Here is a 15,296-nt window from a genome sequence, read left to right as displayed (position 1 = left end):
TGTAAGCATAATTTAATTTTTTACAATTATTAAAACTTTTTGGATTATTTTTCTTTTATTCTTTTATCAGTTATTCCCATTTTGTTTTTTCTCATTTTCACTTCTTTTTAAACTTACAACTACCCCTTATAAATAAAAAAAAATTGCATCTTAGCAGAAGAAATTGTATTTTAGCAAAAAAAATGTATTTTAGCAGAAAAAATTGTATTTTAGCAAAAAGATTTGTGTCTGAGCAAAAAATTTTATCTTAGCACAAAAATTATATTTTAGCACAAAATATGTGTTTTAGCAAAAAGAAAAGTCCCTATATTTTATGGTAGTTTCTTTGTGATTTAACGTTCAGTCTCTCTCCTCACTATAATGCACCTTTCCCTAGTTTTCCTACGTAATGCTAGAGAAGAATGAAGTATTTGTTTCATTTTTCTTCTGTTTTTTTTTTTAATCCTTAGTTCATTATTCGTGTTTGTTTTAATATACATATATATATTTTTAAAATAATTCCTTGTAAGCCTCAAGATGAATAAACTCCTTTTGAGAAGTTCTCTCTTCTTCTTCATTTTTTTTCTTTTAAATCTCCCAACAAATATCATCCTCTCAAACTCTATTCTCTTTTTTCTTTTCATAATACAATGTCTGCGTGTAACAATAGCATGATAACATGGAGAAAATTGTTCGTAGAAGAGCAAAGCAAAGAAAATGATGGTACTTCAAGTTTTTTTTTCTTCATGTGAAAACTGGTGGATTTTTCACGGAGAGATTTTTCCATGAAATCACGTTGAAAGGTTATATGTGGAGGAGTTAGTGAAAAGAAGGGGTTTCGCTTTTCTTCTTCTTCATGATCCCTTTTTTTTCGGCGCGACCTCTTCATGCCAGAAAGCCATCATTTTGATGTCTTATACTTGAGAAGTTATGCCGATTGAATTATGCGATTTGAGCGCAACAAATTGAATTTTGTGCTTCGTTTCAGGCACGCGGAGATTTTTTTTTTGCCTCTACTCCCCTTACTTTCTTTTATGTTGTGCTGGAGGTAAACCCTCGGCTGCCAAAATAAATTGCCACGAACAATCCATATCTATGGCAGATGACATTCTCCGTCTTGTACTTCATCCATATTCTTCTGCTGAGCTTTTTTTCTATATAGATTTTCACATGTAAAATAATGTTTTCACGTATAAACATAAATAACTCACTTTCAAGCATCGCCTCTCATCCCCCATCAACCCCCCGAGACATTCCTCCGTCCCCCTCCAATGCTGTAACATCGCACACACAACACACCGCGTCTCTGCCCTATCACAGTCACATACATTATGTGCCCAATTTACAGTCTCTGCCATAAATCTAGGTGCGAGAATTGAGCAGAAGTTGGGGGCGGGAGAAAAGAGAGAAAAATTCACCTCCATTTATCGATTGATTGTGTGGGGCATCCTCACTCAAAAATTCCTTTCAAAAAAAGAAAGTAATTCAATACACCACGTAAAATTTTCCCACAACACTCAGGTGGATGTTCGCTTTATATTCTCCCTCCCATCTCAACCCAACAATGGCAGAAAAACCACCAAAAGTTCTCCATTCTTTGGTAAAGAATATCCTGCGGATAGGGACTTTTGTACACACTCACGTTGCTTCTCAGCAGTAGGATCTTCATCCTTGTGGATATAATATTGAAATTTTAAAAAGTAAAAAAATACTTTTCATTTTCTCTTAAAAATGAAAATTTTAGTGGGAGGAGGATGCTTTTAACCACAAGTATATTATTTTTTAGTCAAACACATCGTTTTAATTAATTTTTGATCATTTTCGCATTCTTTTGTGTTGGTTTGAAAGATATTTCAATTATAAAGTCAATCATAACGCGTCCAGTTATAGGAGTTGGTGTCCCACAACGTGTAGAAATTAATTTATGCATTGTGAGCAGAATTAGTAGGCAAAGTTGATTTTTTTTTGTGAAATTCAGTAATTTGATTGCATTAAAATGGTCATATCTCAAGTTAAATTTGAAAATTTTTAGAATTTTCTCCGGGGAGTGTCGGGTAAAATTCGATTCAGCAATTAAAACATTTGAATTACCAGAGCTTTCGACACTCTACGTGTCATCCTCAGTTGGTCTAATAACTTCTGGATTAATTGTGTGAATCACGTCATAATAGATGAGGAAGCTAGAGGCATTACTAACTAATTAATTTACAATATTGCAGAAGGCATGAAATTGATAATTTTTACGAAAAATAATACACAAAATTTAATAGAATAAACATTGAAGCTTTAAGCTCGTACAAAGCTTTGTCCTTCAAATGTTCCTTTGAAGGAGCAGCGCAACACTTTCAATTGACGCAACTTTGGGAGAAAAGTGCGATGACCACAAAAAGTTTCAAATAAAATTTCGTCACAAATGCTGGAACTAATGCGAAAAGCACCCGAAAACTAATGGAAAGAATCTGGTGAAATGTAGCCCAAAAAGTTGCGCAGAAAGTTGAAAGCTTTTGGCCAAATGTGACGGCCATGTAGCACCTTTTCATGGGTTAAGTGTTGTGTAATTGATTCAATTATCCCCTTGGCGTAGTCCCATCACCAATTTTCCTCTTTTTCTCTCACACGAGACACTCCTCCTCCCATCGAGGAAAGCTTTCTTTTTTTTTTTGACTCAACGACATTCGAAGAGCCTTTATTGCCCAAAAAGGGAGCAAAATGAACGCACAGAATTTTTGAGAGAGAAATTCAATGAACTTTTCCCACCGAATTACATATAATTGCATGCAAGACAGCGAGAGTAGTTGACAAAAATTAATCACGCGGCATATTGAGCAGTCAATACGACCAAGTTATTAATCAGCAAGTTGTGCGAGGAATAATTTATGCTGTTATGAGCCCACTTGTGCGTTAACAGCCTTTAATGTCGTGTTATTTTCTCCTCTTGGTCAATTGTATGGCATTAATGTGCCTTAATGAGCGTGCAATGTATGTTAAATTGGAAGAGAGGCCCAATGTGTGTGTGTATGCCACCAGGTGGAGAAGTTTGACTTTTTGGCTCTCATTTTCATCGGAAAATTAATTCTTTATATTTCGCCACACAGCACACCCCCGAAGAACGTGATCAAAATTCACAAGACATCCCTCATTAAATTGCGCCCACATGTGAAGATGTAGCGGCAAGCTTATTTCTTCATTTCATCGCCTAATTTTTGTCTATTCTTTCGTGAAATTGATTCAATGCGGAAAATTTTGATTTTCCCACCTACGCATGAAAATTCAATTTGTGAAAATGTTATTGGAATGAATAAAAACATTTATTTGGAAAGTTAAAACACTTAGAAATGCTTAGAAGATGGCCATATATTAAGAACTGTTTAACAGTTTCTTTTATTTTAAAAGATCTTGATTTCTGATATCTATATTCTTCCACGGAGTGTTTGAAAAATATTCTGTTCTTTGGAAATATTCGGCGTATTCGGATTATTCGCAAAAAGAAATTAAAATATTCGGCAGCATTCAAGCCTTAAAGTACTGAATTTAAGTCTAAAATAAAGTGTGAAATTTAACTCAAAGAATGTTTGAAATATTTCCGATGATCCGAATAAATTCATTCAGATAAACCCCCCAAAGTTAATTAATTAGAAAAATCAATTAAATAAAAAAGAGCCTCCTTCCCAAAATTATTACCCTCATTTAATTAAACTGATATAACTTTTTGATAATAAGTTTATCAGCGAAAATATTCAATTTGGGAATTATTGAATTACATTATCTCACATGGACCACACGAGAGTGCTACTGTAGGTGCTAAATGTGCGCAACAGCATAGCTCATGGGTGAGAATTAGTTAATGGAATTTCCTTGGAAGTAAAACGATGTAATTTCCGGTGGCAATAATGAACACAGAAAAATGTTGTTGTCCATTCCGAAAGGTTTTTATTGATTAGTTCGTAGATGGGCCTTTTTGGCTCTTTATTTGCCATTTTAGGCACAATTTTCTCGCTCAGTTTTTTTTGGGGGGGGGGGGAGGGAGGAAATGTATCCGGGGAGCTTTTCTTCTATGTATGTAATACAGTACACGTTTCTATTTGCCTTCGCCTTCACTTTACATAATTAATTGCAATGAAGCAAAAGGAGGGCAATTAGTAAATTAATATCACTATAGCAGTACACAAAATGTATTTGATTACAACGTTTAGATGACTGTGTTTGTGTGAGTGGATGATGGAATATTGGAGGAAAAGCTCCTAAAAAAAAGCTTCTCAAGAATACCTGAAGTCTGCGAAGAACATCATCGCTGTGCGAGAATGGAGAGCTCTTGCTCAACAAGTCCATCAATATGATAAAATTTATGGAAGTAATTCCCTTTCAAATACCAATAAACAATACCAATCATTCATTCAATGGCAAATTCAATCAATTATTAAGCTGTCTTTTGCACATTTTCTTTCAAATTGCACAAACCACAACACTACTGGTGCGTCAATAGGAATCAATGACAACGCTCTTTTCCCTGGTGATTGTTTTTTTTTAATAAAACTCCACACGTCATAGTGAAGCATCGTAGCATTTACATAACTCGCTTTTTTATACATATAAATGGAAATTTTCTAAAAGCCCATAACTCAATATTTTTTTTGCAATTCCCTCCGTGAAAAAAAGAAGAAAAGAAAATTAAATTCAGTTGAAAAGTAATTCAGAATTTCATCAACTTCCCTTTTGATGTTCCATAAAAGTGCACTTTTCCACTTTTTATTGGAGCTACAAATCCATGCAGATAATACAGCTGCTGCAGCATCCTACTACACACGAATATTGCCTTTCTCATGAGAAATGCAGAAAATACGCTTTGTACCGTGACTGAATGAGTGGAATTTTCAAAAAGGACTCCTCCAAGAAAATTTATTAAGGCAAATAGAAATAGGACATGGATGAATTGCTTGAAATTCCTTCCCATCTCTATCTCTAAAGGAGATTACTATGTGGCTTCATATATGTTATTCTTAATACATTTTTCTCCCAGACTTAGTTCCTAACAGTTCCATATTTCAAAAGGATTTTCCTTAAAATAGAAATTTTCCTTTGAAAAATAAGAAGAGATGAATTTTAAAATATTTTCACATTATGTAGCCAGAAGATTCCGGGAAAATTTATCGGATTCTTATTAGAATAAATTTTTTTACCCTTGAAAATTATTGGCCTGTCCAATATTTACTCGACTTTGAATAAGAAATAAAAAATTGGGACAACTCAATATGTCAACCATTATTGGTAAAGGAGTATATTCACCTTTGTTTGTGTTCTAAATAAAATTTCAAGGGGTGTCTATCTGAATGAAAATATTCGGATGATTAGCCAAAGGAAGCAAAATATTCAACAGATGAATAAACAAACAGTCTAAAGAGTACTAAATTCTAGCCAAAGAAGTGAAATTCAATTTAGTACTTTATGGCTTAAAAAGTCTAAATTATCGATGCTTTTTTATGTTAAAATTTTAATCTCGAATTAGCTGAATGTATTTTCAAAATCTTCCCAAAAACAGAGCTTGAAGCAAAATGAGAAGAAGAAACAGGACGAAAAGGCAGTAAATCGCTTCTTATATTAAAAATAAATTTTCCACTCTCACAAATGTTAGTAATTTAATATAATAATAGAGTTAGTTTGTATATCCTGCGGTTACATGTTAGTAATAATAAAGTAAATGTATAGAATGGAGAGAGAGAGAAGAGTCAAAATAACTTGCAACAAATAGAGACTTGAAGCTATATTTGACGAGATTCCCAACCGTGAAGTGCTTTAAATTATTTATTGACATTCGGTTGATTATGTCGACAAGCTCGTCTGTTTGCACGCAACATATTTTCCCCGCATGACTGTGAAGATATCATGATGCTCACGTTACCTACATACATAGTTGTGCAAGCTCGCCCCAACTCCGGAGTATAGTCTCCTGGCAATATTCTCATAAATCCTCATGTCTGTTTGCTTCTTATTATATTTTCACTTTAAGCCAAACAAGAACTCAAGCATGGAAGTTGAAAGGACTCCTTTTCGTCCTTTTTTTTCCCAACTTTGTATTTGGCCAATGACACACATCGCACTTGAGTGCTTGTAGGAGTATCGTGCTGTACGTGTGTAAATTGCCATTTTGTACGGGGAGATGGACGTGCAATGGCACAAAAGGGGCGGAGGGGAGGGGGGTTGGCTCCCATCGCTCCCATGTATTAGGAACATAAATCTTTTAGCTAAACAATCCCTCCAATACTCGAGAGATGGTCCTTTTGTGGCAGAAAAGTAATTTTTCTTGCTCACTCTGTGGCGCAAGGATAGACAACACTGATCCTCGTACTAATATACATTTCACCGTGTCCTACGTACGTACTACTCCTTTAATTATCTGTAATGAGCACATCTTCTTGGAGCTTTTACTATGTGCTCTCTCTCTCTGTTTTACCCGCCCCCCTAACGAGCGCCTCACTTGCAGGCATCAAGGACTCTCGTCTGGGGGTGACAGCGAAGAAATTATGTGAGAAATCAATTAACAATTACTTAAATACAATACACAAAGAGCCCTTTCACCCTTCTTATCGTTCCCACTCTGTGAAACCCTCATGCAACATCCTTTCATCTATGCCCCTCCTCCCTCCCAATTTGCCCTGTATCATGTCACACCGTATATGCCGCCAATGGCAGCTCATGGGCTTATCATTAAATAAGGCAATTACGCGGCAAAAACGTCACGTTGAATATCTTTTATTTTTCCTTCTTCCGAAACATTAAAAAAAATAGAATTTTGAAGCTTTTGTAGCATAAATTCGGTGAAAGATAAAAAATATCAAACAAAAATGAAAAACATTGTAGATAATCATAAAATGTTTATAGAAACGACAATGAAACTTATAATATTGTCCCTTGCGGACCTACAGAAATGGTTTATGCTTATATGTACGTAAACTACGCCCACATTTTATCTCCCTTTATTGTTAATGCAGCATATGCATCATCAGAGTTTCAGAACAATACAAACCGATACATAATAAAGTTGTAATATCTCTAGTTTTATTGTCTGTGCTTAATGCATATGCTCCTTGGTATTATACTTCAGTATTTTCGAGCAAAACTATCTCAAAACTAGTACAAACAGTGAGATTTCTCAATATAATTTAATTCTTCTTGTTTTTGGTATTACAATGTCTACAAAGCATTTCATGAATATCAGTCAAAACTCACTAATGAAACATAAGCGCGAATGTTTCATGCACTTTAAAAAATGAGTAAATGAATAACCTCCTTTTCTCTCCGTTCACCTTCAATTGCTTTAGCTTTTTCCACTCTTCTACAAATTAATGCAACATACACATTGTAGGTTTTTCCTTTCAGGAAAAGTAACTACCTTTTAGACATTTTCCTCGAAGAGGATGGAATAAAAATATTTTCACAAGCTGATGCAGAAAATATGCAAATTAGAACATACGTTCATGTGCATGTGGCATTAGCATGAAATAATTGGCATGCGCGGTGTCAGAATTCGCATTTTCTCGACAGTAGTGTGCATACATATTTACATACGGAGCTTTAAAGCTCTCCTCGTGCTTTTTCCACACACGTAATTAGGAGTCTGTGAGCGCAAAGACTTGATTTCACACCTAAGATGACATCAGTGGCATACATTTGCCTATATGATGTGAATCAACATTCGCTTGAAATGCAAAACACAAAATGACTTTTAGTCGGAAAAGGATAAATTGCATCCTGGAAAGGAAAAGTGTTCTGTGTGCTTTAATGGAATTCATGTGGGTGAAGAATGAAACCACGCGCTGAGACTTCAGTGGGAAGAAAACATGAAGAAAATCAATTTTATTGCATTCTTTATGCGGTGGTGTTGTTGATAAAATATGTGCTAGGATGACCATAAAGATCCACACACACAATCAACAAGTGGATGCCTTGAATATTAAAATTTCATGCTTCCAACTCATATGTTTGTACATATTTATAATTTAATTATCACTGAGATTCTGATTGCTTTTGAATTCTTAATCTTTTCATATCTACCTCTAAAGCCGGTAAGTCTTTGAAATTATCCAAAGTCAAACTATAAATAATTTCTCTAACTATGTGGCTATACAATTAAATTTTCTAGATGGCATCAAAGCACTTTGAAAAAGAAAAAAAAGCATCGGTATTGATCAAATTGGATGCAATGATAAACTAATTTAGGAATAACACGACAACCAATTAGCGGTTTCGCGGTTCGTGGTTTTCTGCGTCATGTAATGAAATTGATACACTACCAACTATACTCTCAAACAAGAGCTATGGTGGCACTATATTTTATTTAATTCACTCGCAAAAAGAGTTAAAACTATTAAATTTCATTTGCAGGGGAAGCTTTATTCTCAGAGAGAGAATTTTAATTTAGAATAATTTTTGAAAGGGTTTATCTAAAGAAAAAGAGCTCAACTCTCGTTCAAATAAACGTGAATGAATAAGTTTGTGGAGGATAAAAAAGGAATAGTTTAAGAACTTTACAGATTATTCTATCACAGAGTATTTTTTTCCGTTAAAATTGATTAAATGAGAGTCTAAATGAATAAACTCCTTTCTCTCCGATTTTAATTAATCCCATCGTGTTGGACTTTAAATTCTCCATACAGAATAAACTTTTTTATTCACATTAGGTTGCGCTCTTTGATGCCATTTACTTATGAGTACTAACTAACTTTTCACTGATGTTGTATGTTGATTGAGTAGAGGCAAATCAAATGTCCAAATAGTCTTGGAAAATTGATCATGTGCAAAATGGTTGTAAAAATATTGACGTAACGAAATGTACGTATTCTCCAGCATCCCAGTTCAGTCTTCTCTATCAAATGGCTACCTTTCTATAAATAATTTTGTACATATGTTCATTACATATTTAATGTGGAGCAGGTTTGTTGGTATGTTATAAACAGCCCCTCAATGAATAATTCATGGCACGTGAGCATATTTAAGCGAATCATTCCATCTGTGCTCTCTCAATGCTTGTTGGATGAAAGACAAATTAATGTTTAAGAGTATAAGGCTTTGATAGATATGCAAGCCAACATTGAATTCAATTGCATTTGATTGCAATACATTTTCCCAATTGATGCTGTGATGCATTCAGTGGAATTCTTTTTTTTATTCATTGCAAAAACCCAACACAGATTCCATCCGCCCACACATTTCAATTCTCAAGGTGGAAAAAAAGGGAAGAAAATGAAAAACTTTCCTCCCTTTTGGGGGGTTCACTATAAAAGTTTTTCTCACCCAAAGCCGGATGTATGAATGTTGGGGAGGAAGAAAGGTATAAAAGGAATAGAGAGAGAGAGAGCGTCAGGGGTTTTCCGCAATTCTCAACATCAATCTTGCACCGTCAAATGCTAAAACTTAACTGAAGAAACTTCCTTTCGAAGGAAAATCCTTGAGAATTTTCTCTCAATAACATATATGTATCATATGTAAGAAAATTACTCGGCAAGATTGCTAGCAGGGTCCATTTGTGCCTCAATGGCACACAGCACCAAAGAACACACACACACGTGGGGGAGACTCTGTGAATATACACAAACTTTTCAACTATAAACTTTTAATTGTAACAGCCTAATTAAATTTATCCACCAGACTTCTCCCAACAGGTAGCATCCACCTACTCAATATCTCATCCATTTTTCTTGCATTACTCAGATAAAACTTTTCAATTTCATCCAATTTCAATTCATTTTTCCACCGTGGAAAACGCGAAGAAATATCTTTCGCATGTCAAAAATTTATCTTCGAAGATTTTTATTCATTCATTAAATTCATTTTATTGGAAAAAGTTTGGAAATTCCAAATGAATAAAGAGAAGCAGAAGAATTTTCATTAGGATGCAAATATGAGTAAAATTCTCTACTATAAGTCAGTCTTGGGATTTCTTAATTTTTCTTAAGATTTTTCAAGTTTTCTCAAAACTCCTCCCCTTCTTTTCAATAATTTATTATTATTATTATATAATTTCCTTTGACCTTTAAAAAAATCTCATCCTAAACGACATAAAAAGTTAAAATTTTCACAAAAATCGAATAGATTCGTTTGAAAGAAGAGTTTTATTTACAAAAATGCTTTTAATTTTTACATGGAGTTGAATTTCAATTGCCAAAAAAACTCAGATTCATTTGAAATCATTGCTGCGGGATCTCACTTTATAATTTCTATGTCAATAAATTATTTTTGCTATTTTGATGGCCAAACAAGCCTGATAATATTGTGATATATTCATGCAATCTGCAGCTTTCAAAATTTGCTATCTATCGATAAAATTGGTTTATGTTTATACTAAATGACATAATGTGATTAAAACTCGTTCCATGATTTGCATTAAATAATGGTAATTTTAACACTTCTTTCGAATTTTTTTATTAAGCATCAGGTATTCTATTTGTTTCAACTTAAAGTACAATCAAATTGAGGATGTAAGAAACAGCTTACCTAACATATGATTTGTAAAGAAAAATCCTGAAAAAAAAAGATAATTTCGCACAATTTTCCATCAGATATACCGGAAATCTTTTCTTGGGGTGTATTGTTTGGGAAAATATAAAGGTATAATGTATTGAAGGAGAGTATTTTGCCATGTAATTCTGCCGCAATAAAGAAATCAATGGATCTTAGGGAGGAAATTCGGAATTTTTCTTTTCCTTATCAAGGGAGGAAAAGGATAAGTAGAACACGTACGGCTGGAGCTAAAGGATAAACCATTCTTGAACTTCTTCCTGGATTTATTCTCCCGTAAATTGATGAGTTTTTCTCCCGCATGGGAGATTTATATATCACACTTGAGTTCTCCACACTTCCTGTATACCTACATACTTTTTTTTTGCCTTACGGGGGGTGGGGGCACATTTATATACTTTATTATACATATACAGGATATGTGGAGTTTTATATCCTCTTTGCAACAAGACTGTTGCGTTGTCCACACCAATCCCAAAGGGGTTTTGGGGGTGAAAAGCGAGCAGAGCTCTGACCACGAGAATGGACGTGAATGAAAAGACCGAGAAATATATACATATGTAGGTATGTATGTGTGTGATAAATAATTCAGACAGATGCGAGGAGTTCTTGACATTCTACGTCTGTGGGGACAAAATGATGGGTTGTCCCAGCCTTTGTGAGCACATGGGGTCTGCAATAATTTTCTCTCGCTCCATTAAATCATTAATACATTCGAACCGCAAAAGCATCCCTCCCACTCCCTCCATTTTGTGGAATTCACTTCGTGTTGGGCACATAAACTTTTCACTTTCTTCCAAAATGACCCCAAAAACCCATCAGGGGGTGGTGGACAACGTTTTTCATACAAAATGCAGAGAAAGTTCAAACGTGTCCCAAAAATTTCCAAGAGGAGTCAAAAGTTTTCCAATGCTCCCTAAATCCTCCCTGAAAGCCACCTCTTTTTGCATAAAAAGCATCCCCCTATGTACACATAATGCCATCATATGAAATGCATTATTCAGCACGAAGCCATATACGTGTTGCTTCACTTTGGTGGAAATTTGCAAAATACTTCTTTTGCCACTCCACCCAATACCCACCCACTCACACCCACGGGTCTATATACAAATTAAATTGGATGCGAAACCGTGATGGAGAAGGTTTTTGTTGCACGGAGACAGAAAATGCCAGCTTAGCACATTTCCATGTTGCACACTTCCTACCACCAATTGCAAACACACGAAGGTCTTCCCACCATAAAATCATTTTGTGTTATATATAACAATTTAATAGGAAATTCCACCGAATTATTTAGTCCATTTCTACACATTCAGCTTGTAAGGGGATTAACCGTTTATATGCTATACCCCCTCTTAGTACAATTTCAATTTTCCTCTCCCTTTTTTTCCGCAAATCCTCCTTTCAATTATTTTCCTTTTTCTTTTATCACTTTATTCCATTTCTCCTGAACTCAGGATAATCGTGCAGATAAAATTTTCACATTTTTCGCTCTATTTTGTTTTAATGTGTTTTCCCTTCAGCAGTTTATGGTTGAAAAAAGGAGTTTATTCATTGTTGAACAAGGGGCGTTTATCTGGCGAATATTTTGGTTTTTAGGGCGAATCATCGGAATATTTCCAAAGATTTGAATATTTGACTTTACAAGAAAATTTTTTGCAAAAAAACCGAAATTAATCCAAAAACGTATTTAGGACTTTTGGTTTGAATTTAGTCTTTTCTTAGGTTGATTTTACTACTTTTTAGCATTAATTTACTAATTTTCAGTTTAAATTAATTCCTTTTTAGTTTTATGTCGTTAAAAGTTGTCAGATTGGGCTCAACTTGAGGTGAGAACGAATTTTAGGTTTTAATGATTTTTTTTTAAAAGTTTTGTTCCTCAATCTTTGTTGTTTTGAGACTTAAGACGTTAGAAAAGAATTCTCAATTATTAAGAGATAGATTAGATGTTTATAACGAAGGTTTACCTGTGTATGTGAAACGTCAGAAAAGCTTCTTTTTAAAGTTTTTTTTGGCCGAACGTCACCTTGGCATCTACTAAGCCTGTTTGAGAAGCAACTAACTTTTGATACGTTAAACGTCAAAAAATAATCGTTAAAATGTCAAATCATTATAAAAGAATCGTTAAATGAAACGTCAGTCGTTAGAAAAAAACGTCAAACGTTGAAAACTAACTTAGAGAAATGTCAATTCATATTTTTAATCCATTTTCATCGCTTTCAAAAATAAAGAAAAAACTGAATCGAATTGATGTCAGACTACACTTCTGCACCCCTAAATTTTTAACCTCCTGTTTCCTTTTCTTTAAAATGATTATATTTCTAATCTCATTTACACTATCCTTCTTAGATCTTTACTGAAATCAATCCTTAGAAAGAAACATTTTCTTTTAAAATTCTTCATTTTTTTACTTTTCTATCACTTTAAGAATCTTCTTCTTTAAATTCGAATCTTATCGTATTTAAATTTTAACGGTTTTTTGCCAAAACCGTTTGACGAAAATGACGTACGTACTCTCCTTCCCAAAATTGAGTAAAAGAAAAATTTTCTCACCTGGGAAACCTTCCCCTGAACTCACCTCTATTGATTTTGAAATCTCTTCTCCGTCCACTTTAAACTAAAACTTTGTCTGTCTCTGATTGTGACCACTCTAAGAAGGATTCTTCTTCTTGTTTATGTTTTCTTAAAGGATACAAAAGTTGATGTATTCTAGAGATAGAGAAGAAAAAGAGAAAGAAAGGTGTGTGGTAAGATGAAAGTACCCAGAGAAATGCTCGCCAATTCAATTTATTCCTTATGTGTTATTCATGTTCTAAGAGAGACCTTCTCAAAATGTTTTGTTATATTTATATTGATAAAATATCGATCTAAACTTGAATATTCATGCACACAGTCCTGCGGGGTTTTTGGCGGGTGGGGTGGGTGGTATGTTTGGGGTTTGGCATTATATATAGATAGACCTAACGTGTGCTTATCTCTCGTGTTTCAGGGGCTTTGGCAAGCAGGGATTTCAGTGCCAAGGTGAGTCGAATGTCGCCCTGAGTGGTGGATGCGTGCAAGAAAATCCACACAGACCGGAGATGAGAAGATGGGAGCGCCCCAGAAGGAATATTGGAAGTTATCGGAGCATTAAGAGGAGACTTTCTTCGATTTTTCAGTTTGTTCATTTGTCGTCCACAAGAGATGTCACGAGTACGTCACATTCAAATGCCCCGGAGCTGACAAAGGAGCTGATTCGGATGTGAGTATCATGCGGATTTCTTTTACCCTTTTGTGCATTCCATCTTTGCCATGTGAATGCCTCAATTACAAAAGTAAAAAAAAAAGTATTTTTAATCATAATTTAAGGGTTAACAAAGTAAAGAATTTTTCAATTTGAATTTTTTGGACGTTCTTTTATGTTTTATTTTTTGAAATTTATTTATTTTTTTAATTTTTTAAATTTCACAACTACAATTCGTTGCAAGACGATTGGAAATTTAAGAAATTTAACGAATAAAAAACTATAAAAAACACTGATAAGCGAATCAGTATCACGGAGTTAAGATAAAGTTCTATCTTGACCAGAAAAAATTGTAATTTGGGATTTTCTTTCCCCCCAAATTTTATTTTCGGAATTTACCAAATTCAGGAATCATCTTCATTTGTTCATGTTAAAAGGAATCATTGCAGGTTTTGTGATGAAAATTTTTATAAGCATGGCTTCTTGTATTACCAATTTCTTAATACTCAAACATTTTTTGGAGCATAATGCAGAAGACTCTTTTTTTTTGAACGTCATTTTAGTGAAACTACTTTTTTTTCAAATCTTTATTGTCCTAGAAGAACGTGTACAAATACAAAGACAAAGAGGAAGTAATCTCTGTTCCTTTATTTAATAACTGTGTTTTGTTAGTTTTCTTGCAAATGGGATATACAGAACAGCATAAAAATATAAAAAAAACGATCATTCATACACGCTAAACAAATATAAAAGATTTTTTTTAGAAAACTTGTGAAATTGTCCAGACACATCGTAAATTATGCGGAGAAATGTGAAATTCACATGCATTTAAATCGCGAATTCACGCGAAAATATTCACACAAAAACTACTGTTTTGTGGTTTCTGTGGAAAACCAAATGTGGAGCACCTACACCAATAATTAAAATTATTCAGATTTTCATGGAAACACACGCATAATTTATTTTTGATAAATTCCCAGAATATTCAATGCTGGGGATATTGGTTTTATTAACTGAATGAAATTATTCGAATGTACTGTCCATACATAATATTCGAATTTAAGAGGAATAAATAAAATATATCCGGATTATTTATAAAGATTCGGATTGTTGTCCAATATGTACAAGAATATTTATATTATTCGACAATATTTAGATTAATTTTCAAGATTAGGACTATTTGCTGGTAGCGATATTCGATTTATTCGCCAATATTCGGATGATTTGTAAATATTCCGATTATTGGTAAATATTCGGATTATACGTCAATGCATCTTGATTTGAGTGAAATAAAAAATTATATTCGGATTAATTTTCAAGATTAGAACCAATCTTCGTTATTCGGAATTATTTCCAAAATTCGATTAAATTTCCGATATTCGCAATACTGGGATTATCCACCAATAATACCCCGAGATTCAAAATAATTTATGTATTGGTTAATTTCCAATAATTGGAATATTCTCTGATTATTCAGTTCATTTACCTAATATTCAAATTGTTTTCCAATATTTAGAGATTATTCATTTATTTTCTGATTATTCGCCATGATCCAAAATTCACTAATATTCGAATAAATTCC

General features: G+C 33.8%; 4 protein-coding genes across 8 annotated transcripts in view; 2 read left to right on the top strand and 2 right to left on the bottom strand.

Annotated features, from left to right (window-relative positions):
- LOC129795035 (probable asparagine--tRNA ligase, mitochondrial) overlaps nt 1–15,296 on the bottom strand; it is a 1,173,171-nt gene that overhangs the window by 724,972 nt on the left and 432,903 nt on the right. The gene's annotated exons all lie outside the window — the stretch shown is intronic.
- Nucleotides 1–15,296, top strand: part of LOC129794972 (mucin-2-like) — an 826,140-nt gene that overhangs the window by 589,914 nt on the left and 220,930 nt on the right. The gene's annotated exons all lie outside the window — the stretch shown is intronic.
- LOC129795002 (sodium-dependent nutrient amino acid transporter 1-like) overlaps nt 1–15,296 on the bottom strand; it is an 899,230-nt gene that overhangs the window by 724,972 nt on the left and 158,962 nt on the right. The gene's annotated exons all lie outside the window — the stretch shown is intronic.
- LOC129794998 (protein kinase C, brain isozyme) overlaps nt 1–15,296 on the top strand; it is a 76,239-nt gene that overhangs the window by 26,389 nt on the left and 34,554 nt on the right. For 4 of the 5 annotated variants that reach the window (XM_055835996.1, XM_055835992.1, XM_055835993.1 and 1 more), the window contains 2 exons: nt 13,481–13,512; nt 13,650–13,732. In XM_055835996.1, the coding sequence (XP_055691971.1) occupies nt 13,481–13,512; nt 13,650–13,732 (115 nt within the window). Of the gene's footprint in view, nt 1–13,480; nt 13,513–13,647; nt 13,733–15,296 lie in introns of those variants that run through there. The other variant, XM_055835998.1, reaches the window with a different exon arrangement.

The sequence above is a fragment of the Lutzomyia longipalpis genome, chromosome 4 (assembly GCF_024334085.1).
Source record: "Lutzomyia longipalpis isolate SR_M1_2022 chromosome 4, ASM2433408v1".
Classification (NCBI taxonomy): Eukaryota; Metazoa; Arthropoda; class Insecta; order Diptera; family Psychodidae; genus Lutzomyia; species Lutzomyia longipalpis.
The sequence above is the reverse complement of the archived record's forward strand: the minus strand, read 5'-3'. Positions and strand labels throughout refer to the sequence as shown.